Raw genomic sequence first — 26,872 nt, forward strand, 5'->3', positions numbered from 1 at the left:
TACAGGTAAGTCGAATTTTTATTAGTCCAAAGGGTCCACGTCTGCAAATGTACCTTACTGGTCTGTATTTTCTACCAAAGCTCATGAGTTTTTTTTTTTTTTCCAAGTCGGGCTATTATTTTCGTTTTGCGATTTTGCGTTGGTTCACTATAAATGTCCGTTTCACTTTTCAAACTGTTGCCACCAAATGTTAGAGTCCTACATTATATTTGAAGAAAGTAAATAATGGAAAATCTGCATAAATATATGTATGTTTCTCGCATTGTGATAAAACAACGGTACCTAGAGCCATCGAATTTTGAATGACGTAATCCTACTCCGAATATGGGCATGTGGATACCCAAATTTGAAATTTGGAAATTTGTTTTATGATCGATTTCATACTTTGTAAAACTTTAACGAATTTTTGATTAAGAGACACAAGGACTTCAAAGCGAGCAATGGCAACGTTGTACAGAAAAAACATTCTTATCTCCAGCGCGCGAGACTCTGTATCGGGAAATTCTAAAGATATGCTCATTTTAAAACTGTTTTGCGATATTGCTCTTGAACTGAATTTTATGGTTTAAGTGCGAAGAACGTAATATTTAATAAATAAAGGTAACAGACAAAATGTAAAAAAAAAAAAAAAAAACTGCTCCTTTGGACGTAATTTGAAATCTGAAACCTTTCAGATTTTCTTTCTTTCTTTATTTTATTTATTTGTTTATTTTGAAAATTTTTGTCTGTCATTTATGGATAAAGGCAAAAAAGTCGAAATTTTTCTTTTAACCTGGTAATAAAAACTATCTAATAAATATCATTAAAATTTTTTTACCTAGCACTAAGAATGTTAGTGCTTATAGTTTAAATATTTACAAGCTAGTAACTGGTTCCAGGTTTGAGAATCGAAGGCCTAAAAGAACATAAAATGTGCTTACATCTATGTTAAGTTTCTAACATTAATTTAGTACAAGGAATATTTTATTAGCGTTAATTGCAATGAAATGCTATTTGGAAAAGGCTGACAGAATTAAAAACACTGGTGTATTTTTCAATGAAGAATAATATAAAAAGTCTACAATTTTACGTGGAATAGTATCACAAAATTTATTCCTTCGGTATTCCTATGTTCCATGTGGAAAGTGCAGTTTTAGCACTTTTCAATCATAAGATATTATAAATGAAATTTTTAAAAAGTCATCACTCTCTACTTGCATGTTTTGGAAATGAAGTAGACTTTTTCTAAAGTTTAATATTAGCCTTTATTTCATTTTTTAAATTTATTTTAAAATTTTGTTGTAGATTAGAATAGTGAAAGCTATGAAAGACTTGCTATAGACAATTTATATAAGCTTTCCAATTTTGAAATTGCACCATCTGATTATAGGAAATTGAATAGGAACATTAAAGTGTTAAATACAAAAAGGACATCAACATTCTTCTTAATTAAAATACTCCAAATAAAATAGATGAAATTTCCCAATTTCTTTTTTTTTTTTTTAATAAAAAAAAGAAAGAAAGAAAGAAAGAGCGGAAGAGATTTTGGTACACCAAAGCAACTGAAAGCTTGATTAAATTAGATTTTAGCACTTTTTTTAAAACTATTTTGCTCACTTGCGCCAGGATCACGTATTTTGCAATGACACGAACAAAAAAGAACTTCCCTTATTTTTTGGGTAATACCCAACCTCGGGTTGCTTTATGCATTTGTAAACTAATTACTCGACCCTGAATGAAGATAGTAGCATAGAAGGTAAAGTTTTTCTTTCTCTTGTTTCATTTTTTGGAAGAACTCTGTTCCTCCGAGAGATGACGCTTTGTGTTATTTAATTAAGTTAAAGATAAGTTTACGCCTTCCTTTGTGTTATTACTTTGCATAATACCACCAGGTAACACCTCTTATGTTCATGAATTTTATTTCTTTCAAACGGAAGCTTAATTTGGAGTTTTATCTTTAAAGGAGGAAATTTTAAAATCAGATTATAAATTGTTTCATGAACCCAAATTGATGTATAATATTTATCAAATAAGGTTCATAGGAAAATAGAACTTTTAACGGTGTTTTTTTGTTTCAAAGATATCAGATTTTATTACACAAATTTGGATTATATTATACTTTGATTAATAATATTTGCGATAAAAATATTAAGTACATTGTTGATAAACTACCAGCTTACATTAAAAATATGGTTTTATTATTAAATTTGTTATGCAAAAATTTATTAGTCAAGAATCTGTACTTTGATATTAAGACAAGGATAATAATTCCAATTATACAGAAGGCGTTCGAATACAAGATTAACATTAAATACATGATTATATATTTATATGTGCTCTATACCATAACATTAAACACATGACTACAAAACGATTTTTAGAAACAAAATATAATCATGCCTAGTATTTTGGCGCATTAAGCTGCTGAAAAATTACCAGTGAAGGCATAAAGTAAGAAATTTAGAATTAATTTTTCACGAAGACCAAAAATTGAAATTCATAAGTAATAAATTTCAAATAATCCTATAATTTCAATAAAGAATTTAATAAATGTTAAAACCAAAATTCTTCAAACAAGCAATACCCCAATTAAAAAAATGAATGAAATTCAAAGGAAAAAAACTCAATAGGGAAAGAATTCAATCAACTTTAATGCCATTTCGTCAGAAGGACGAACATTGAAATAAATTGAAATATCTTTTCCGCAAAAATCCTTGCTTGTCTGTATCCAGAATTAGCCGATGAAGTATTTCAGTGTATTTTAATTATAATAATTCACTCGAAAATTCTCGCCCCTCCCCAAAGCAAGGAAAAACAAAGTAAATTCTAATTTAAATCTTGTGCCTTAAATAAAGAGAATTCTATTCAAAGAATTGAAAATGAAAGTGAAATAATAAAATACTTTAGTGAAATATTCAAATCAAAATTTTACCTTTAAACAAAGAGCACATAATTCAAAGAATTCAAAACGTAGGCGAAATGATAAAATTTTAATGAAAAAAACTTAAATAAAAATACAAGAAGTGAATAAAAGCTAGCAGTTTCATTTAGAACACAATCGAAACTAGGAATAAGATCGTTACAGTAGCCTTTTTGGCTTCACTGGCGAAAGTAAAACACTGTGGCGAGAAAGTAATCGCTTAAAAGGCTAAAAATTGGAACAAAAGAGAATTTTGAAACCGAAAGAAAAACTTTTCAAAACTTCTACTAAAATATTAATCTTGAAAACGAAAAGATTACTTTACTAAATAAAAAGAAATTTAAATGAATGCTGACCTTATTTGGGTATTGATTGTTTGAAGAATTTTGGTTTTAACATTTATTAAATTCTTTATTGCATTTATAGGATTATTTGAAATTTATTACTTATTGAATTTCAATTTTCCGGCTTTGTGAAGAATTGGTTCTAAATTTCTTACTTTATGTCGTTATTAAATACGTGATTATACAGTTACTCAAGGCATTTATTTTTCCAGAAAATAAAATGGCGTAGAATATAAAAATATACTTAAAAAACGGTTATATTATTAACCTTGTTTTATTATTTTAAAATAATTAAAAAATCCGTCTGTTAACATCGGGAAAATATTTTCAAAGACACATGGCATTAATACATAAACATATAATAACAATAGGGTTATAATCTTGATTAATTAAGTAAAATTCATCAAACATATATGCTACCTTTAGAATACAGACAAATATTTCCAGACATGGCACAAAATATTATATACCATGATTACATTAAAGCATTATTTATTATTCAAATTAACCAAGAATATACCCTGTCATTACATCTTAAGAACAATGTCAAGATGTTTCAAAAGACGCAGGAATGTATTAAATATCAGTTTGTATTAGGATGGTAATATTATATAGCCTAATTAGTTACATAAAATTGATTGAAAAGGTATCTCCTCATTCAGTACTGACGAGAAACAGAAAACAATTCCAAAGACTTACTAGGCTATATATATCCATATATATTATATATAGCCTTATACATTATATATAGCTTTGTATACATAATGCTGATTCAGGCTGTAGTAATGAAGAAACATTTTCTACGAAGAAAGAGAAGGCATCAGCTATCTTGTAATTAACCGGTCGGTAATAGATGATTGATGGTATTTATTACAATTATGCTGCGCTGCGGATAGTAGCGAATATTAAATTCCAAATGTTTTAAATCTGCAATAAAAAATAATCTACATTTTTCTTGTAGTTATTAGTACCAATCGCAGTGAATCTAAACTTTAGTGGGTTTTTTATGGAACTTTGAAAGAACGTAAAGGTTAGCAAATCTATTACATCTTGGTTTATAGAAATGTTTAGTCTTTTATAAAAAGCTTTAATTTTGTTGATTACTGAAGTTTTTGTAGCATTAGTAAGATGATAAGTTATAACTTGCACTAGCTCTATGCTAATAATTTATATTTATTATTTGCTTTATCTATTTTAGTGATTGAAAATTGTTGTTTTAAAGCATTAAAACTAGAAAGAAGGTGAGGCCAATTTCAATTGCAGTAAAATTTTATTTGATTCATCTTACGTTTTATTTGCTGTAGTATTTCGTCCTTTCACTTCCAAAAAGCTGTATTAGGTAAATTATATTGATAGCTAGACTTAACTGTAAATTTGTTGATGGTATTTTCTATATTGTTGATACAAAAACGTCTGCTAATGTACCTTTACTGGTCTGTATTTTCTACCAAAGCTCATGAGTTTTTTAATCTGTGATTCATTAATGATGTCTAACTTGTTAGTTGTAACTATGTGTTGGTGGTGAGAATCTATGTAAGGTATGAACTGTGACAATTCGCAGTGTCATTCTGAAGAATTATCTATGGGCCAATTTCCTTTTCTAAGATTTGTTTGAAGCCCAATACAAGAAAGATTTTTTTTTTGCTTTTCTATGTCTTTTAGGCAGAAGTAAAATAATTTTATTTGTTTGTTACTGTTTGAAGCCAATTTAGCTTAATCAAAACTTTTCACGCCAGCAGCTATGGTAGCCCGAACACCTGTCAATTTTTCCCGCCTTCCTAAAACAACCTTTAACAAGCTACCTTTTTTACACTCAACACTTCTCCAACACCCTCCTCTCTTGATCTCCAAGGTGTTCTAATACAGCGAACGTCGAATTGCTGCCCACTTAAATTTAGCAAACATGTAAGTTAAATGTACTTCACATTTCTGGCCATTTTCATGCACTTTTTTAATATAAAATACTTTAATTCTTATAATGATGCTACATTTTTATTTATTTTCATATTACTTTTGTTTTTGAATTAATTCGTTTTGCAACTTTTGTCTGAAATTATATTAAGTATGCGTAACAAATATGTCGGGGTATAATCTTCTTGTCCAAGAATATCTAAATCTTTAATAAGGTTTTATTCTTAATTTAAACTATGATATATTTTTCGACATTTTTGATTTTATGCTTAGCTCTTGCATAACAAAACGACGAAATACATTCGCTTTTATTAATTATTGTGATTTTATCGCGAACTGATTTTATATCCTTGAAAAGTCAATTAATTTCCTATTCATAGCAATAATTATTTCAGTTTTACTTTTAATGAATTATTTCTTTTCAATATACAGTTCTTGAACTTTAATGAATGTTTTCATAAAAATGATCATTTATTAATTTTACTTAAATATTTTATTACTATTCACTATTTTTATTAAATTTTACAATTTCGTTTTCAAGGAGATAATTCAAAAACTATTTAATTTATACTATACTATGTAATAAAGCAGACACTTTCAGTAACGAAAGCAAACTTAGAAGTACAGATGTTGTAGGAAAATTTATGGCGTAAAAACGTAGCTAGCATAGAATGTAGATTGGTGATCCATAATAAATAGGAAACTGGAGGCCGAGACAGATCAAATCTTCATTTTTATTTCAATAAACATGTTGCCGCCACAAACATTTTTGAAGACTACTTGTGCCTAATTCAAAATATTTACATTTTTATAGCTTTGCAGTAAGAAGACAGCAGAAAGCAGCAGTGCAGTTAGGCCAAGTGTAGAAAGCAAGTGAAGCCATGTTCAGGTTGAAATCTTAATTCAGACTGAGTTAGTTTTGTTTCTCAATGCATTTTGATTGGATAGTTAATACTGCTGTAACGACTTACATTAATAACGTCACTAACGTTATTAACGTCAGTCATATGACCTGGATTAATCCTGAAATAACGACGTGTAGAAAAAGATTCCTATTTTTAAAGCAGAGAGAGGAAATAGCTATTTAAAATTAAGCATTAAGGGGCTCAATGTCAATGAAGAATATATATATATATCATTTTTGAATTCTGAAATACGTTATTCTGTTAAAGAATTTTATACATAAAGCAGTGTCTTTATATACAGTGCGATGCGAATCTGGAACTTCTTTTGTGTGTGAAGTTAGGAATATATCGAACTGAATAATTAAGTGCCATTTCTTTCTTTGCCAGAGTATTTTAGTTCATAACAGAAAAAATTAAACGACATAACAAATTGTGACATGCAGCAGAAATAAAATAGATTTAAAAATGCAACACATGTACAAATTATTTCAATTTTCATTTACTGTTTTGGCCCACCAGCGGCCGAGCGGTTAAGTTGCTGAACACTGGTAGTTCGGTCCGAGGTTCGAATCCCGCGAACGGGCTGGCTGCATGGGTGTTTTCGTGGTTTTCCCCATGTGTAACGTGTATACGAGCCAGTTTCCCTTAGAAAGTCCTCCACGAAGACATCCTTCCCCTTAGGCAGATAGCCCTAGTGTGCTTTGCCATTATTAAATACACACATTTACTGTTTTGTTTGGGACGACATCCTACAATTTTGCTTCAGATTTTTAAAATTTAATATATGATATTACGGAAAAGATATACTGTTCTAAAAATGAATTTATTACACAAATTGCCTTTAAAAGCAAATACATATATAAAGAATAAATTATATTAAGAATAAATTGTTATGATTAATCAAAGAAACCAAATATAAAAATTACAAATATAACTAAACTGATATTCATTAACGGAATTTAAAATGGAATTTTGTATCACTTTTTTATTAACTTTTCAAGACCATGAAATTAGTTTTGATATCAGAATATTGTTATCAATGGAAAATAAAATATCCAATAAGAGTTTTGTCTCGTCTTCCAATGCAGAGTTAATTTTCTTGCTGTTTGCGACGAAGCAAGATGTTTAAATTCAAAACCCATTTTTTTACGTGTTTTGTCAGACAATTTAAGGCAATAAAATGGCTGTAATTCTGGAACACGATACTGGGTATATTTAATTCCCAGTATCGTGTCCCAGTAAGGTTTTAGATATAGGTACAGCTGTTAAAAATATACACAATTGATATATAAAACTGTCTAATCAAGTCGTAAAACGACTTTTAGCCAAATAATCGAGCAATTTTTTAAATGACAGAAACTAATGTATATAATTTCAAACACCATTTTTTACATTAGTTCCATGAAATGCATTTCAAAAGCAAAGCACAATAACTTAAAATTTTAAAATGTCTTTTGGGATGTTACGTTGGAACATTTTGTATAGTTTATTTTAGACAGAAATATTAAAATATACACATATTTAAAATATCATTATTGAATTTTTTAAGGAACTAATTCAAGACAATATGTTTCTTCACAACAAATTCCCCACATCAGTTTGGCGGAAATCGCCGTAGTTAGTAAATCTTTAGATGCCAGGATTGAAAATAATCTTTAAATCCTTTTCGCAATATCCTTGAGGCATGTACACACGACAATAAAAAGAATAGGGCACTTATCGAAATTTTCTATGATTATAAATGCTACCCTCATACAAATAAAAAGTACTCAATCATGCCTACTAAAAACCAGTCATGTTCACAAGAATACAAAAATTTTAATTAAATGGTAATACTGAAAAAAATTTAAAAGAAAATCGGACTTACCATTTATGTTGGGTCCGGTGACAAAAACCCAGAAATCTATCGTTTTCTCTTTTCCAAGTTGTTCGTAGTCCCACGGTTCTTTGACTTTCACATCACCAGATGCATCCACTTCAACCCACTTGATGGGGTTTTCAATTTTGTATGTCTCCTGTGGATGCTTCTTATCCAACTGAAACATCACTTTCCCTGGTTTACTCCCGTCCGTTTCTTTGTACTCGTAACTCTTGGTCGGTCTCACGCTTCTCCTTTGACGAATAAGGAATATCTCATTCGTCTCCAGTGGCGAAGAATCATTTAGAGAAGAAGAAATTTCCACTTCATTCTCTAGCAGTATTTCCTCACTGTAGACTTCTATATACACCGAGAAAGGAGCGCTGATCCTAGGAGGTTTCGCGGTATCCTGTGTACGAATGCTAAGCTTATACGTTTTCAATTCAGGAGTGGCTATCAGTAGTAACTGTCCTGTTTTAGGTATGATAGCAAAAACAGGATGTCTCGATACCAAGTGGTACACTGGTCTGTCTCCGTCTGCATCATAAGCACTGACATTGCCCACAATCGAATATAATTCGAGATCCTCAGGAATGCGAAACTCGTAAACTGTCCTGTCTGGAACAGGGGCATTGTCGTTGACATTATCTACAGCAATAGTCAAACGAGCATCTGCGCTGTTTGCTTCTTCTACATCCGTGGCACGAATGATCAAGTCATAAACCTCTTGCCGCTCACGGTCGAGGACTCGATTAGTGCGGATGACAATGGCGGTGGATAAATTGTTGACTGGTTGAACGATGCTAAATGCATCATCCTCATTCCCGGACACGAAAGTGTAGATTATAGGATGATGAGGATCGGAGGTAGCAAAAACGCGGTCCAATCCATCGACCACTGTGCCAACCGGTTCGTTCTCCAAAACATGCCCGCTGTAACTATCTTGGGAGAACCTTACAAGTCGGTTACGGTCAACCACATGCACCACCACCATCTGTTCTTTGGTGCCATTTTCCGCTTCTTCCTTCACGACCAGCGTGAGCGGAGGAGAGTTGACTAGATGACTGAGATCCGTTGTTGGCATCAGTAGGCCATCATTCATGACAGCAAATAAGCACGAGAACTCATTATCTAGGAGGCTAAATGCTTGACCCCAGTATTCCAGCTTGGTGATACCATAGCCTGGATATGCGTCATGTGGGACGGCCACCCGTACAACGTCGGCAGCTCCCGTGCACCTGATTGGTGAGGCAAAGAAAGAAAGTGTAGCAGTGCAAAATAGAGTCACCAAGAAACTCATGAGTCTAGTTGACTCCATCACAGCCACTCCCGAGGCAGCAACGTATCCTTGGAACTTTACATGAAATTTCTTTTCTCTCTACTAGCCGAGGACTTTCTGAATCCAGTCACTATTTATCTTCACCTGAAAGGAAAAACTGTTTTTAGAATAATTTTCAATGAAACATTTCATTTTTATTTAAATGGCTTTTAAATTATGTAAGCCATCAAAGGGAATAAGATACACTGAAAAAGTATCCGAGAAAGATATTAGATTGAACGAATGAGGAATATTTATAAAAAATAACAAAATAACATGCAAAAAAAAAAAATATTTGTGAGTTCTATAATGAGGAGTATCCCTCACAATTGCTATAAGACAAGTGGGTAAGGACGCATAAAACTAGTATCTGAATACTAATTCAGAAATCAAACAACAAAAATCAGCGTTTTCAAATTTTCGCAGGACTAGTTTCGATGGTTTTAGCGAACCACCATCCTCAGCTACAAAAGCGCAAATGAACGAGATAGGATAAAATGATTAGGTAAGATAAGAAAGCCTGGACAGGAGATAGGCTAGTGGCGCTATCTGTTGATGAAACCAGAATTAAAACATAATTTCTTTAAAGGCCAAAGGCAAAGATGAATTGGAATTAGGATCGTTTCAATTTTTCTGCTGCCAAAATTATTCAAAAAAACATCTTCCATTGGAGAACTTGATTTTCTGGAGGAATTTCACATTCAAAAAAATCTTTCTGTTCTTGTTTATGATCCTAATTCCAATCCATCTTTACCTTTGGCCTTTAAAGAAATTATGTTTTAGAGTTCTGGTTTCGTCAACAGATGGCGCCACTAGCTTATCTCCTGTCCAGGCTTTCTTATCTTATTTAATCATTTTATCCTATCTCGTTCATTTGCGCTTTTGCAGCTGAGAATGGTGGTTAGGTAAAACCATCGAAACTAGACCTGTGAAAATTTGAAAACGCTGATTTTCGTTGTTTGACTTCTGAATTAGTATTTGTTCGGCGTGTTATTGTATCTTAAGTATCTGAATATTTGTTTAAAGCCCGAGAAACGGGCTGGCTGAGTGAATATTTTCAGAGATTTCCTCATGTGCAGAGTAAATACAAGTCAATTTCTGATATAAAATCTTCCAAAAGGCATCTTTTTTTTTTTTTTTTTTTTTTTTTTTTTGTTAAGAGATAACCGTCGTATGTTTTCGATATTCATATAAACAAACCGGTATAAGACAAATAAAGAGACAAAACTAAGAAAAAAATATGGGATGCATCCTGGCTGTACACAAATTTGATAAAAGACAGCTAGGGTTTACTATCTTATTGTTTTAATAGCTTTAAATTGAAGTACACATGAAGCCAACGAAGATGTTACTTTGAAGGTAGGTTGAGATTGATATTAAAAAATCTGATGTGTACACCACATGACTTCCTTGTACGAAATATTATATGCATTTTTTCTTGCATTTCATTTAAACTTATTGGATTGAATAAAAACTACTTCGCCGACAGCGCATAAACCACAATAGAATAAATGCATTCTTTAAAATTCACTCTAATATTTGTTTACCATAGCAACACTCTGGCGCTAGATTCACTTAACAGTATTATATTTCGTTCATATTATAACTCATAATGCACAAAATTTATATCATTTAAAGAATAGAATTATATACTCGTTGCCACATGTTCTATTCAAATACTATAATAAAGCTGGAAAGATGTATAAAAATTAAGCAAACAAAACAAAAAAGAAACAGTTTTTCACAGACGATTGAGTATTTCTCATTCAGTTAATTCAGTTCTCACTTCGCGAGAAGGCACAAATACATAAAAAACTCAAAATATCTATATTAAAAATTACAAAGTAAATCTTAAACACTTATTTCCTCGAAAAAATTCCAGAAAGGATTAAGCATGATTTAATTGGCAATAATAAATGAAGGAGTTATCTTTATTGTTGCGAAGCTACGTTTCTCTAGATTGGCAATAAATCCACTAGTCTGCTGTTTCAAATGTAAACAATCCATGGCCGCCATAAAAAAAAAGGCTTAGTGCACTTAACAACTTTAAAATTGTTGATATTTCTAAAAATATTGCATACAGATTTACTAAAGGCATAAAAACCTTAACCGGAAGATAAAAACAACATAATTCAATCATTTTTAAAGCAAAAAATGTACAATTTACAAACATATACGAGTAAAGAAACTGAGATCACTGAGCCGGGTAACAGAGTGGATATATATAAATAAATATATTTATGTACGTTTTGTGCGGCCGATTGCAACCAAAATACGAGGTGCACATCTACATGTTATAGCAGTCCTATATACAAAATTTCAACGTTCTGAGGCTACTCGTTTTTGAGTTATGCTAGATACGTACGTACGCACGTATGTACATACGTTCGTACAGACGCCACGAAACATTCTTTTCAGAATTAATTTTAAAGCAGTTTTATATATATATATATATATATATATTATTTTTTTTTTTTTTTTGGAGGAAACGAGTCTTTTATTCTGTCCTTACGTACAGATATCACGCAAAAACATCGTTAAATTGCATTCGATAGCGTTCAAAATGGGTATTTTCGTTGAAATATACTGCCTGAAACGTTTCGCGATTACAATACTTCCTTTTTACTTCGTACAAGGAAATTGCCTTCGAAAGAGTACAACATTTCGAAGTACTTACTTGCAGTTCCACTAATCGAAACAAATTAAGAATTTGTTGAAGAGATCATCAAACTGAGTAATTAACAACAAAAAAAAGGGGGGGAGAGGGCTTACTCTTCTTTTCGACAGTAAACAAAAAAGAAATTGTTACGCATATTATAAGTTAATAATTATATTTATGACAATTACGTTATGAATTGAGAATTACGCTGGTCCTGAGCTAAACTTTGAAGCTTTTAATTCTTTTCTTATTTCTCACAATTTATTTACATTTGGTTAATATAAGATTTAGCTAACGCTTAATATAATATAATAATGTAATGAAAATTTAATATAAAGCAGTGGCAACATTTAAAAAATAAAGCATTTGTATTTCCTGCGCGGGAGAATGTTGCCATTCGAAAAAAAAATGTAACGGTTGATTAGATTGCTGATTCATTTTTCAAACTGTTGCTAACAAAAGTTATCGCCCTGTATTATTATTTTTAGAAAAATTAAATAAGAAGGATCTGCATCTTTGTATGTTCCTTGAACTGTGAAAAAAAACCGACGATATTTAGAGCCATCAAATTTTGAATAAAGTAGTACTCCACCTGAATATGTGCACTTAAAAATGGGAATTTTAAATTTCGAAATTATTATCCATTTCATATTTTGTAAAAATTTAATTAACTTTTGATCAGCAATCGACGATTTCAAAGCGAGCAGTGGCAACACTGTTGGAAATGAAACATTTTTATCTCCAGCGCGAGACTGTTTTTATTCGGAAAAATGTATATTTATCTTTCAGTTTTAATTGACAAACTCGCCTCTATGAAAGCAATGTGTTGTAGAGGTTGGAAACAAAATACTTGTATCTTCCACGCGCTATCGTATTGCCATTCAGTAAGGTCTAAGATACTTCCTTATTTTACTTAGAATGTTGATGAGTAATAAACTAATCGATTTAAAAGCAATAAACACAATTCTTAAGAATTTTTTTCCGACATATTAATGTGATTGTTTTAAATACACATGTATTAAAATCATGAGGTGTCTAATTAGAAATATTTAATATTTTTATGGAATTACACTAGCTGGACTGATTAAAATCATTATATACTTTTTCTTTTTTATGATAATTATTTTAGGCTGCTGGCTGCACCAGCGGCTAGTTTTTAAAGCAATAATATAGCGAATATAAATATATGTATTTCAGTCTTTAACACTCTGTCGGGAATTCTATAGATACGCTGTTTTTAAATATTTTCCTGTTGAATTGAATTTTATGTGGCGTAAGTGCGAAGAACGTGATATTTAATGAATAAAGTTAACACACGAAACTTTAATAATAAGACAAAAAAAGTTTAAAAAGTTTTGCAAGCCATCTTACTAAGAAAACTGAACACTGATATGATGAACTGAGAAAGACTGAAAAAAAAAAAAAAAAGAGAAAGAATAATTTCGGATGGCACCGCATCGGAAATTCTGATCGTATGTTGCTACTTTGCTTTTAAAAATTTTATACTTTCGAAAGAACTTTCGGCTCGCCGCATATCTAGAGTGCCCGTTGCTGCACTGACAGTATGCATTTACAAACATCCATGCCTTTTCTGGGATTCGAACACAGGACATTCGGTATGGCAGTTAGCATCGTTAACCCGCTATCCTGAGTGGGCGGCGGTGAGGTATATATTCTGGCCAAACTGATATTTTCTTTTCTAGTAGACTATGGCTGAAAAAGTAGCATACAGTCAGTTTGATGACTAATCGGAAGAATAATGAAGAAAACTATGATGCATTTTATTAGTTACGATATTCAATTCTCAGAAAAATATTCAAAATCGATTACAGGCGTGGCAAGACGTCTTAAAATCACTGTACATGCGGATTCGTCGCTTATTTGACTCGTAATATGCACGTACGGATTTCTCGCTTACTTTACTAACTCTACCACATTCATACATATCTGGCTTTTATTTTTAACTCATTTCTATTTGAAGAATTTTTGATAAGCTCTTCGCCCATTTTTTTTCACATTTATATTAACTTTTATATTTTATACAGAAATTAACATTATGCTAAATATTATTTGTTACATAGCTTCTATATCTTACACTGTAAACAGTAGCTTCTTTATTTCACATTTTTTATACTTCATAGCGAATTGTCCGTAATTCACTGAGAAAGAACGACAAAGAAGTTGCTTGCATATAAACCAAAGCAAGAACTGATTTAACCACTTCATTTATCAAACACCAGAAATCAACATAACATAAGTACATAAAATGATGCTAAATGATATTAGGGAAAACAGAAAGAAAAACAGGAGGAGGGGAGAAAGAAACATATCAAAGAGAAAAGAAACAGGAAGAAAGTATTTAAGAAATTGTTTTCTCTGTATTAATTCTCAACTTAAGTACTAGAGAAAGTTAGTTGCACGGAAGAGCTAATGATCCGTCCATCAACTTAAAGCACGGAAGTGCGTAAGATTAAAAAGATATGAAAGTGAAAAGAAACACAGAAAAGGGGAATGTAAGAAGAAAAGTTAAATATAAGGCTTTTGTAAATAAAGTAACAGATAAGGGAGAAAACTGTTTATCTATTTTTTCAAAAATATGAGAAACAATTGAGATTTGTTTGTAGAGTGGTTAGGTTTTTTTGAAGGAAAAGACATGAAAAATGAGCAATGTCCTCTCCGGAACTCGAACCTATCGAATACGCGCCGAGTGTGCTAATGGTACATCACGAAGGCATGCAGAAAGGAGGGAGAAAATAACTTATATGTTAAGTGAAGGAAATATGGAAAATTAAACACTGTTTATTTTAAATTATTAACAAGTGCGGAAAGCAACCAACTAAACAAAAATAAAACATAGTTGAGATACACTATGAAAGAAAAAGAAATAAAATCTGTGGTGAAGAATCATCATCCTAGCACCTTTTTTTAGTTCGGGCGCCACTGTAGAGCAATTAAGATTTTTTTTCTGAAGCAGGAAACGTGAATAAGGAGCAATATCCTCGCCGCGACTGGAACCACGGACTTCTATAATACTCGCCGACAGTGCTGACCACTACACCACGAAAGCATTCTATGAAGGAAGGAGAAATACCTTACATAGTAGTAGCGTGGTTTCCTATAAACTATTGTGTCCACCTCAGTGACGTTCTTTAATTCCGTTAACGTGACCTAGGCATACCAGCCATTAATAAAATAATTAGTGTGAGGCATATGGCGCTGATATTAGGGGACCATAGCACAACTTTATAATGTTCGTGTTTTGTGCGTCCTTTTTTAATTGTTTACTTAATATATCATGTTAAACTTTTGCAATCATTTATTGATAAAACAACTGGAGAAGTTTTACTGAAATTAGTTATCTAAAATATTTTAAACTTAACATTAAAACATAAGTAACTAGATTGGATGTATGTACAGAAATATAGAACTAGAAACCTATCATTTCTTGAATGAAAATATCTTCTCGAGACAGGCATTTAATAATTTCCTATTTAAACCAATATTTAATAAAATTCTTTGGAAAGCAAATATAAATTAAATGTTATATCTGTAGCATATTAGATAAAAATCTTCATGACAATGAGAATAAATGTATAATAACTTAACGTTAATTACCTGAAGCAAAAATTAAAAATAATCCTATCTGCAATAAATTATATCACGTTCAGTAATTACTTTTTAAATATAACCGCTTTTTAAAGACGCTACGATGTAGTTGGATAAAATGGCCAAATGCACTGAAAACACACAATTCCCAGGGGCTGTAAAATAAATTTGCATCCAAATTCAATTAGTTAAGACATGCATTAAATGCAATGTTTACCAGTGAATCGATTAAAATAATGACGGAGTAATGTAGTTTTCTCATTATTTTTCCAGTAATGGTGAAAACTCATAAATCAAGTCATTTCCATCTACGTACATTTTCTGTAAGCTACGCATATCCTCATGCATAGGTATATAAAAATTAAACATTTGCGATAGACTTTCACACGGCAGTCTGGTTGGGACTTCATTTATTTCAGATATCCACAGAACTGATTTGTTTTCGTTTTCTGTAATCGAAATGCTTTTAGTGAAATGCAAACGAGGAAATTTAATTTTTCATTTAACTTTTTTTGTTTTTGTTTCGACACAGATTATAGTCATTCCCTTTTGTTTTCAAAGCAACTTTTTACTTTTGTATTACAGCAGTGATTTAAAAAATAAGACTAAGCATAATAATAAAAAATTTGATGTGTACACCACATGCCTTCCTTGTACGGAATATTAAGTTATACGCATTTTTTCTTGCTTTACATATAACTTATTGGGTTGAATTAAATCTACTGCGTCGATAGAGCATAAACCACAACAAAATAAATGCACGTTTTAAAATTCACTATATTTGTTTACCATTGCGACACTCTGGCCCTACGTTCCCTTAACAACGTTATATTTCATTCATTTCTTAACTCAGAATGCACAAAATTTATATCATCTTAAGAATTATCTATTTGTTGCCACATGTTCTATTCAAAAACTCTAATAAATTTAAAACGATGCATAAAAAAAAAATTAAGCAAAAAAAAAAAAAAAAAAAAAAAAAAAAAAAAAAAAAAGAAATGTTTCAGTTTAAAAAAAAATCTCAAAGGTTTCAGATTTTAAATTACGTCCAAAGGGGCGTTTTTTTAACGTTTTGTGTGTTACCTTTATTTATTAAATATCATGTTGTTTGCAATTAAGCCATAAAATTCAGTTCAATAGCAATGTCGCAAAATAATTTTTAAATGAACATATCTTTAGAATTCATTTTCCACCGCTGAGAATTTATTTTTCTTATTAAAAAAGAATACTAAAAGGGGGAGAAGGAAAAGGAAATCTCAGTTAAAAAAAAGTAAGGAGGAACAATTTGAATGCTATAATATGTTGCATTAAAGAAAATAATAAAAAAAAAAATTTAAAAAACGGAGCTATGAAAATGCACGTATTTTTAACGAATAAATTGTAGACTGGGTGGAAATAAAAATTCCTTTCACAAAACACGATATAAATATATTTATTGTTATTCTTAGTTGTGAACCCGTTAAACCTACCGAAGAAAATTCTACGGATTTTAAATAAACCGGCTATTGTAATTGTAATCTATAATAACGTATGTATATTGTACACTGGAAAAAAAAGGAAGGGGGCAGTTCTATATCTCCAGTTCTACTGGGCCGATTGACGAAATTCAATTTGTGTTTTTCATGCCTCGAAGGCACAACTCAGGATATGTATTAGATTTATATATAGCATTGTTCTAATATATCAAATGTTGTATGATCTTAAATTCACTTAGTGCGAAATCGAGTTATTCTACTACTTGCGCAATTGCTGCAAAGTAAGTTAATAATAATTTATTTACTAAAGAATAATCATTATATTATCTCCTAAGATTAATTATAGTAGAATTATCTGAAAAGAGTGAATCCATATTCAGTAAGTTCTATTTCGAAAGATGTTTTGAAGTAACTTGAATGTAAATTGTTAAAAATGTTTAACGGGGACTTGAATTAAATCATGAATAACAAAATTTCAATTGCAAAAGGTATAAATTAAAAGCAAGAAATTAAATGCAAGTAATCATTGCCATTGATCGGAAATTAGTTGACTTTTCAAGGGGAACAAACCAACTCCCGTTCAATGAACAATAATTAAGAAATAAATGCGAAGGTATTTCGTCCTTTACGCGAGCAATAAGGCGACGTCAAACCGGCAATTCAAGCTAGGCCAAACATTTCATTTCCGTAATCGGAATGAGTTCTTTGGTTCTCTGCATTGGTTCTTAATGCCTTCTATTCACGGAAATGTTTGGCCTAGCTTGAATTGCCGGTTTGGCATCGCCTTATTGCTCGAGTAAAGAAAGTAACACCTTCGTATTTATTTTTTAATTATTGTTCATTGAACGGGAGTTGGTTTGTTCCCCTTGAAAAGTCAACTAATTTCCGATCAATGGCAATGATTACTTGCATTTAATTTCTTGCTTTTAATTTATACCTTTTGCAATTGAAATTTTGTTATTCATGATTTAATTAGTCCCTGTTAAACATTTTTAACAATTTACATTCAAGTTACTTCAAAACACCTTTCGAAATAGAACTTACTGAATATGAATTCACTCTTTTCAGATAATTCTACTTTTATTAATCTTAGGAGATAATATAATCAATATTATTTAGTAAATAAATTATTATTGTTTTAATATAGGTATTTTGACACAAAATCGGACTTTTTTTGAAATGACATGCCAATGTTCATTCATATTTCAATTCAAATTACACCAAACTGCCGAGTTTTGCTAAATACGCACGAGTAGTTTTTAAAACATTAGCTCTCAAAAGTTTAACTCCCCAATATTATTTGAATTTGATATATATTTATTAATAACTCTTCTTTTATTAAACTTATTTCAATCTTCATTTCACATTTCGAAATTTAGGTTCATTCCAAATGTAATTCGCCCATTTTTTATGATTTACTTTTAAAATATGTATTTTTAAATAATTTTCCTAAATTTTTCGAGAAACATTTTGTATTATAACCTATTACTTAGTTTTACCATCATCTTAAAGAAGATATTTCTAAGCATACCAGCAAAAAATTAAGAGTTTTTAATTTAAAATTTCCTAAGATATTCGTGAATTCACATATTAGCGTGTTTTGAAATTTGGCATATTTGTTATAAGCGATAATAACGCCAAACGCCACTTTTTTAAAATTATTTGAAAGTATGAACAATGATTTTTTTTCTGCTCGTTTACAATGAAAAAAAAGAAAAGGAAAATAGGTTGCTATAAATTAAGAAGTTCGCCAAGTGAACTGAAAACTTTGCGCAAACTGAAAAAAATGCATCAAGATACATTTTTACATTTCTCACCAAAAATTTCAAAATTTAATTTCTAGGCATAATTTGGGTCGTAGAATCGAAATATGGAATAAATCGGTATGTTATTTCAGAAAAAGATCCGATTTTGTGTCAAAATACCTATGTTGGATTAACGCTATATATAAATCTAATACATATTGTTGCATTTTTCTTTTCTGATACCAGTTGTTACGTTTTCTTCCTTCACGTTCGTATGAGGTTCGTGTGGATTTGGAGTGAATAACGACGACACTACTTGATGAAGTATCGAAACACACTTTATTGGCCAGCATTGTCATGACAGCTCCAAAACACGTTTACAGTCGTCGATGAACTACTATAAACACGCTGACACGATCAACGACACAGCCTCCAGGTTATCGCGCCTGTACATTTCGTAACAATATCCTAAGTCTCGCTTTCAAGATATGAAAAACGCAATTTGAATTTTTGAATTTCGTCAATCGGTCCAATAGAACGGGAGATATAGAACCGACCTCTTTTTTTCCCCGCAGTGTACATCTACAGAAATTATTCTAAAATTCTATACATATTTTGTAGTCTCAGAAATGGCTTAAATGTACATGTGCGTTTGCATTTATCATTATAAGAAAGCCTTAGATAAATTCTTCCATTAAATTTAGATATTCGTTTCTACTTTTTAAAACTTTTAAAATTTTGAATAGTTGGCATCACAGTGCAGAGTTCAACTAAATTTGACTGGAATTTGACTTATCCCGAATATTAATTTTAGCATTTCATTAAAAAAGTAATTTAACTGATTACATCCATTTGCACTCTGATATTATTACTCATTTACTCTTATTGCTGTGCTCTTATATTGTTGCTGTCAGATTTTATTACTTTTTATACTACTTTGGGATGATATTAGTCACAGTTCATGTAACAAATGCAGCAAAATATGTCTCTCAATAATGAAAATATTCAGTAGGGAAAGACTTTCAATAATGAGAAATTCTTTCCTGGGAATGGGTTTCAGTAGAAAAAAAATAGTTTTTGAAATCCATTAGTGTTACATTTAAATTTACTCCAAAATTGATTTGATCTTCCTTTTTAAGATTATATTTTTAATTATATACACTTTGTCAATGTCAAACTAATTTAATGTATACATTTTAATCTGAAAAAGTTTCCTTTACGGTAAATTTTATTAAAAATTAGAAGTAAAGAGAGAAATAAGAATATTAGACACAGAAGAGATAAAATAGAGATAATTTAAGTTGAATATGAAAATAATTTGCAAGCAGAGAAAAGATTTCGGAATTTCATATCCAGAGAGATACTGAATTTGTTCTCTGTACATAAATCATCATCTAATTTCTTCTGTCATGGTATATGAATTACGAATACATTTACAAAGTAAAGGCCTTGAATTAATTAATTTTGTTTTTGAGTTTAAAATCTGAATTTTTCTCCTTTCTCATTTTAATGGCACACCGTGAAAATCTTTTCAACTGAGTTTACCTCTTGTTTGAAGAATAAACAAACATAACTGCAAACAAAGAAAATCTTTCCAAAAGGGACACAGACTCCAAACAACAAACAAGCTTAAGAGAAAATGATGGTGCAGTGAAATAACTTACATTTGCAGAGCTTCATAAATATGCATATGAATATTTCAAGACTCAATTCTCAAATATGCGCTTCGGCAAGCCTGCTCATTTCAGCACTCATTAATTTGAAGCGAAGAGCTTACAGCAGATGGGAAAAAAAAATCCTTCCTCGCTTTCCGTTCTTGCTTTTCTTCGTCGGTGCCCCGACGAACCATTAGTCATTATGATTCTATAGAACGGCTTCGAATCCCTAACAATGCAGATTATGTTTTGTGATTCACTGATGGCCTGGGCGCAAGCCCTCTTATTAAACAGTATGGATCATTGAAATTGGGAAGGGAAAACACCCTGCCTTGTTCGCACATATGACAGAAAAGATAATTTGGATAATCCTCATCTAACAAAGGAAAATCTCAGTTTTGAGGGGAGGTAGTAGAAAAGATTAGCCCCCATTTCTAAGCACGAAAAAGCAAAGGGTTTAAACGTATGGATTTAGGAGTCAGCTTAATCGAGCGATACCGTGACAATTTAGACAAGGAAGAATACCGTTTAGGAGGTATAAATGATAGATCGAAAGGATAAATAAATATTTCAAGGGGCTTGTGTGATAGCAGATTTTGTTTTACGTGACTCTAATTCTAATTAGTGAAAGAAGATATGGCAAAACTGTAAAATGTAGATAACTACTGAAGGAATAAATTACATTAAAATAATCGACAAAATGCAGCACATGAAAAGACGTGCAGCAAGTATTTTGATCAACATTACATTGCTTGAACGATATTAAGGAGGTCTGCTGCCAAGCCTTGGACCCAGCTCGAATCGCTGAGAAAGGATACAGTCTGTCTACTATAAGAAAAGCTTTCGCCAGTTAGTCTGCATCTGTCTGTTGCCGTAGAAACGAGCCTTAACCCATTTTCCGTAGGGGTGCCTTGAAGATTTACTCTTGAGTTTGCCATCTCGGCGCATTTAAAGATGAATTGGCAACCCTTGGTTCGGCCCTATTTGAAATATACTAGCCCTGTTGCTATAACGACCGCCACCCGTCAGACATTTGGCAGGAGCTTTCCTTGTCGTAGATAGACAGTACATGTTTATATGTGAACAGCCACGGGGGCACTTTACAATCTGCCCAGCCGAAGTTTCTTTCGAAAGTTTGTTGGTAGGGAAAAAAGACCCTCAAATCCGTCTCCTGGGGTGCTCTCTATTCGATTTAAAATGTAACTTCTCCTTTTTCTCGGCTGTAATTCAGTCGCCCCGCCCTTTGTGTTGCGTAAGGTTCTCGTTGATGAGATAATTAAATGATTGATAGGTTTGACCACTCCCGACGAATTCATTAAATTGCAAGTGTCCTGCCATTTTGGAGGAACAACAGCAATTTAAAACCTTGATTGAACACAGCACCAATATCTTACTAAGTACACGTTTTTTAAGAAGCTCTTAAATTTATTTTGAAGGATTTGAATGACACATTTATTAGCTTAAATAAAGGATAATTTATGCAAGCCAATAAATACGTTATTCACATTCACCTTATTTAATTCCTAATAGACCACCACATTTCATTCGACGAGTATGTTGTTAATAAACGTTAGAAAATAAGCATTACATAATGTATGCAGGCCGGTTTATACTCGTACTTATTCTATGAATTATTGCTTAACATTAATGAATATTCTTTCTGAAAATAAGCTAACATAGTGCTAAAACTGTTTATTCTCTCTCTAATAAGTTTTACTTCGAATAGAAATAGGTGATGTACTAAGTAGCTATTTCTATAATTAGGTAAATAAAAAATAATTCCACCACTAAGCATTATCTAAATAAATGCATTTTACATTTTCGTTAACGAGAATCAAAACTTTTTAAGTACAGTAGCTGTTTAATTTTCGTTGGAATAAAATACAATACACGAAAAAAGCAGAATTCCCTTACTGCTTCCCGAAAAATAAGAATACATGATCTATTTAACATTAAATGAACGGTTATCTGGCTAAATTGGCAGAATATCGTCAGCTGGCGCTAGTTTTGGGGTCTAACTTGTATCGTTAAATTTATCGAGAAGTCGCCAAAAGACACCAAACTTGGCGACCATTTTGAAACATTTTGCTCCGGTCCCTGTAGCACCGTAATAGGTATTGTAATTGAATAACTGTAATTGATTTCATATGCAACTGTAACCGTATCCGGCCCTAATATGCCTTCCAGTAATTTCGAGAAATACTAGACATTTCTCGGCGGCCTTGTGAAAACTATAAAACCGGAGTGAGCATATGTTGTTAGTTCAGCGTGAGTTCGAAGTACTGACATATCTCCGGGTTAGCTACCCTCTTTAGATGCGCTTTGCATTGTTAGTGTTTAATGTTCTTATTAGTTTGAAGTACTCTATTAGAAGTATTTCTTTTGATAAAATAGATTTATTAACTTATCATCAGTACTGTGTGTATTCAATCTATTACGAACCCCACCCTTGACCTCCAAAATTATTGCGTGCCTACGGAAAGGAATTACATTTGGATATTTGTGCATTTGGACTTTTTAAGGATTTTGAATGTCGATTTAAATATTCAGAAGGATCTGAATGCTGAAATTTGTAGTTTAACCTTTTAGCTAGAAGCATTCGAAAGTTTTAACGAAAAATTTGACAGAAAACGTCAGAGAAAATGCACATAGCTAACTAATTGTTTAACTAAATGAAATATCATGTAAGAAAGTTTCATTTTAATATTAATTAAGTAAAAGGTTTACAATTTTTTACTTTAAGAATGTGTCAGTATCTCTTAAAACACTTTTCTGCACGAAACTCCTAATTGAGAATCTTTTGCGACAAGTCTCAGAGTAATTAGCTTTAATTAGAAACGTAACTTTAATTAATAACAGAACAAAAGTTGGATTTTTTTCATGATTGTGCATGTTTATTGTTTAGGCTTATTATGCTACTTTCTTAAGAGTTCGCATAATTTTAATTAAGCCTTTCGCACGGCATAATTTAATTTTTCGTGAAACAGACAAAGTACAGATTTATGCTACTCAGAGTATGTTTTGAAAAAGTAAAAAATAGCACTTGCGCAAAAAATAATAATATCGCATTTAAACATAGCTGAAATATGAATTGCTCACTTTGCAAGGTTAAACATATAAAGACACGAGTCACGCCGAATCCCTTTGTAGGAAATTTAAGAAATTTTCGATTATAAGGGAAAAAATAATAAAATTTCTGTTTGAACAAAATTAAAACTACTTTTTTTATACAGTGTAGTTTCTTGTTTATAAGAATGTAAGCATAAGTATAAGAATGCAAATTTCGATTATAAAAAAAGCAAAATTAGTTAATCAAACTATATTTGTACACATTTCCTATATTTTAATCCTTATATGCACGGATTTATATTTTTATTTTTAAAATCAAAAATACATTAGTATTGATAGCAAATAAAAAAGGAAAAATGCTAAAAAAATATAAACTAAGTTTTTATTCCAATTTTTGAAAAAAATATTATTAACTTTTACAAAAAAACATATGATAGGCAAATGCGTAATAACAATTTTATGTCCTTATAAGTTGTTCAAACAGTTTTGAAACCTTGAATACATCAAAATGACAACAAACGCAAAATTAAAAATTCGTAAACGCAAATGATGGCCACATCCTACACATCAACTCGCAATAATGACCGTTACACCGTTAGTGAAGCCACCATACTGAAACTATTAAAATTAAGAGGAAACCATACTGAAATTATTAAAATTACTATATACGTTATAAGGTATTTCTCCCGCCTTCCTAGCATGCCTTCGTGATGTAGTGGTCAGCACACTCGGCGCGTATTCGAGGAATCCGTGGTTCGAGCCCTGGCGACGGCATTGCTCATATTTCATCTCTTCTGCTTCGAAATAACCTAATACCTCTACAGTGGCGCCCGAACTAAAAGGGTGGTGGATGAAGTTTCTCCACCACCAGGATTGGGTCCCCTAATCCCCAGTCGCCTTTTAAAAGAGGGAAGTATATAAGGTATTTCTCCTGCCTTCTTAGTATGCCTTTAAGCTGTAGTGGTCAGCACACTTGACGCGTATTGGAGAGGTCCGTGATTCGAATCTCGGCGACGGCATTGCTCATTTTTCATCTCTCCTGCTTCGAAATAACCTAATAGCTCTACACCGTAAACAATACGTATCTAACTGGTTACACTATGTAGTAAAGTAAAATTTGTATTTTGATTTGATTTACATGACTAAATCTGAGTATGTTGCCAAATGGCAACTACATGCTTTACTCTTAATAAATTTCAGGTTCTGAATAAAGTTATATGCCTCTTGCCCCAAAGAAAACACAGCTAAAACAAAGCGGGCACAATCCACTGTATTGTTTGATCGCCCTACGTCATACGAAATGTTCATTTTGTAATAAAAGCGTTTATTCATTTATTTCCGTATGCTTCGTTTTTCATTCGATGTAGAAAACTGATAATGAAATTTCATATATGTATAAACATGCAAGTAAAGAATAAAGTTCTAACATTCAAGCAAAACATTAATTCATCAAAGGTGTTGATAACAATACTTCGCTGCAATTCCTTCATTAACGATGCTCATTTTAATAAAAACTTCGGTTAAAAAACTAATTTTAATTCTTCTAGCAACTTTCTTACATGGAGGATTGCTTTTTATTACGGCAAAAGTACTGTATTTGTTAGAAGAGAGAAATGCCTTCGCGGAGAACGATTCTAAGGAAACATTTCTCGTACTCATACATGAGGAAAATAGGAAAACGCCCATATAACCAGTTCATGCTCTAGGATCTAAATCCGGGTTGGACGAGCAGTGCTCACTGCACTAACAACGCGGTTACAGGTGGGCTTCTTGCATCAAGAAGTGACTGTATCTGATAATAATAAAAGAAAACTTGGAAGATTTACTTATTCGTATATTATTGATTAAAATTTTAATTGCATTTATAAACGCTATCATAAAATTTAATTTGTTTTAATTTTTAACATTTAATTTGTTTTATTGCTGTTTATATATTCCTTATGTGTGGTACATATACGCGTGTAAGATTTAAAAAAAAAAAAAAAAAATTGGTAACTCAAAATTGTAACTTAAAACGTAATTCCTCATTTTAATTTGTGTATCTTCTCTTTTTGTTTTGTTTCGCGTCTTTCGTTTCATCCTTGCTTATGTAATCCTCCTGCACTGCGACAGCTCGTATCTAATCGCAGACCCAGAGTTTAAACAAAGAAATCAAGTATATAAATATCACGACTCTTAACGCGCAACCGTTTTTTTTCCTGCTTCCTCTGCTGCCTAGCCATGCATAGTTTGCTGCTTCGCTTTGTTTAAAAAAATGCATGCTTTACAGAATTTAGGAGTGCATAGCTCATTCATAAATGATGATATGTGAATTTATTAATGAGTATGAAGGCTTGCTCTGGTACGAAATAAAACTGTGCTGAATCAACGGCCTACGCTACCTTCTAATTATCTGGTCATCTACAGAATTATTACACACGTACATAGTATATATAATAGAACGAATAATTAATATACGCTAAATATGAATAACACACGAATGATTCATACAAGCTAAATATGAAAATATGGTGTCTGCCGAAAACTTTGCGAACGAAAACGTCGTGGTGCAAAACATCGTGCGAGAAAAGAAAACAAAGAGAAAACATCATGGTACTAAATATCGTGGGCGAAAATAAAGCGGTTCAAAAACTTCGCAGTTTAAAAACAGAGTCGTCGAAAATATCGTGGTAAAAAATAAAGTACCTACAAATCATCGCCTGACGATAAAATCGCACTCATGTGTTTTCAGGTTTCAAAAATTGTAAATGCATGTTCGCATCATGATTTGGGAGCGCAAGAAGGAAAGAGGAATTCTTTTATAACTCTATATGTCATATTTTTGAATGAACTTATAATTCTTTGCTAAAAACATAAGAAAGAAACTTAAACATTTAAAAATTGAAAATGAGTATAAAATTAATGCAACTTATAGAATATGATAGAATTTCAAATTTACATAGTTAATTGACAAATGTCATTAATAAATTAACATTTTATATAAAGTTTTACTGATAATTTTTTATGAAAAATACAGTCTAAAAACGTTTAGAAAAATGAAGATCAATAACTGCACGAGGTTACCGCTATAAAAATTGCTTAGTTAATTATTAAATAATTTTCTTTCACGTTTGTTAATCTAATAATGTTTTACGCAAAATTATATTTTGTTTTGTTTCCGTTTATTCTTAAAGTGTCGTTGACATTTTCATGTATAGAGTGCAATTAATTTTTTAGTACCAATTTGTTAGTTATGATGAAAGTCAGTTACAATATGCTAGTACGGAATTTGAAAAATCTCATGTGTGCAATGCGATCATCGTCATGCGATGATTTTTACGTAATTTATTTTCTACATCGATATTTTCGACCACGATGTTTTTAAACTGCGAAGTTTTTGAATCGCTTCATTTTCGACCATGGTGTTGGTGGTGGTATTTAATTATGGC

The 26,872-nt window shown here is 31.5% G+C and overlaps 1 protein-coding gene across 1 annotated transcript in view; it reads right to left on the reverse strand.

Moving 5' to 3' along the window:
• The window catches only part of LOC118189821 (neural-cadherin-like), a 1,221,277-nt gene that overhangs the window by 1,141,818 nt on the left and 52,587 nt on the right, over nucleotides 1–26,872 (reverse strand). Inside the window, exon 2 of the mRNA XM_085823084.1 lies at nucleotides 7,927–9,340. Coding sequence (XP_085679210.1) covers nucleotides 7,927–9,235 — 1,309 coding nt within the window. The 5' untranslated portion in view covers nucleotides 9,236–9,340. The remainder of the gene's footprint in view (nucleotides 1–7,926; nucleotides 9,341–26,872) is intronic.

Source organism: Stegodyphus dumicola, chromosome 1, assembly GCF_044657685.1.
Source record: "Stegodyphus dumicola isolate Sdum_Otavi_A_Nest chromosome 1, ASM4465768v1".
In the NCBI taxonomy this organism is placed as follows: Eukaryota; Metazoa; Arthropoda; class Arachnida; order Araneae; family Eresidae; genus Stegodyphus; species Stegodyphus dumicola.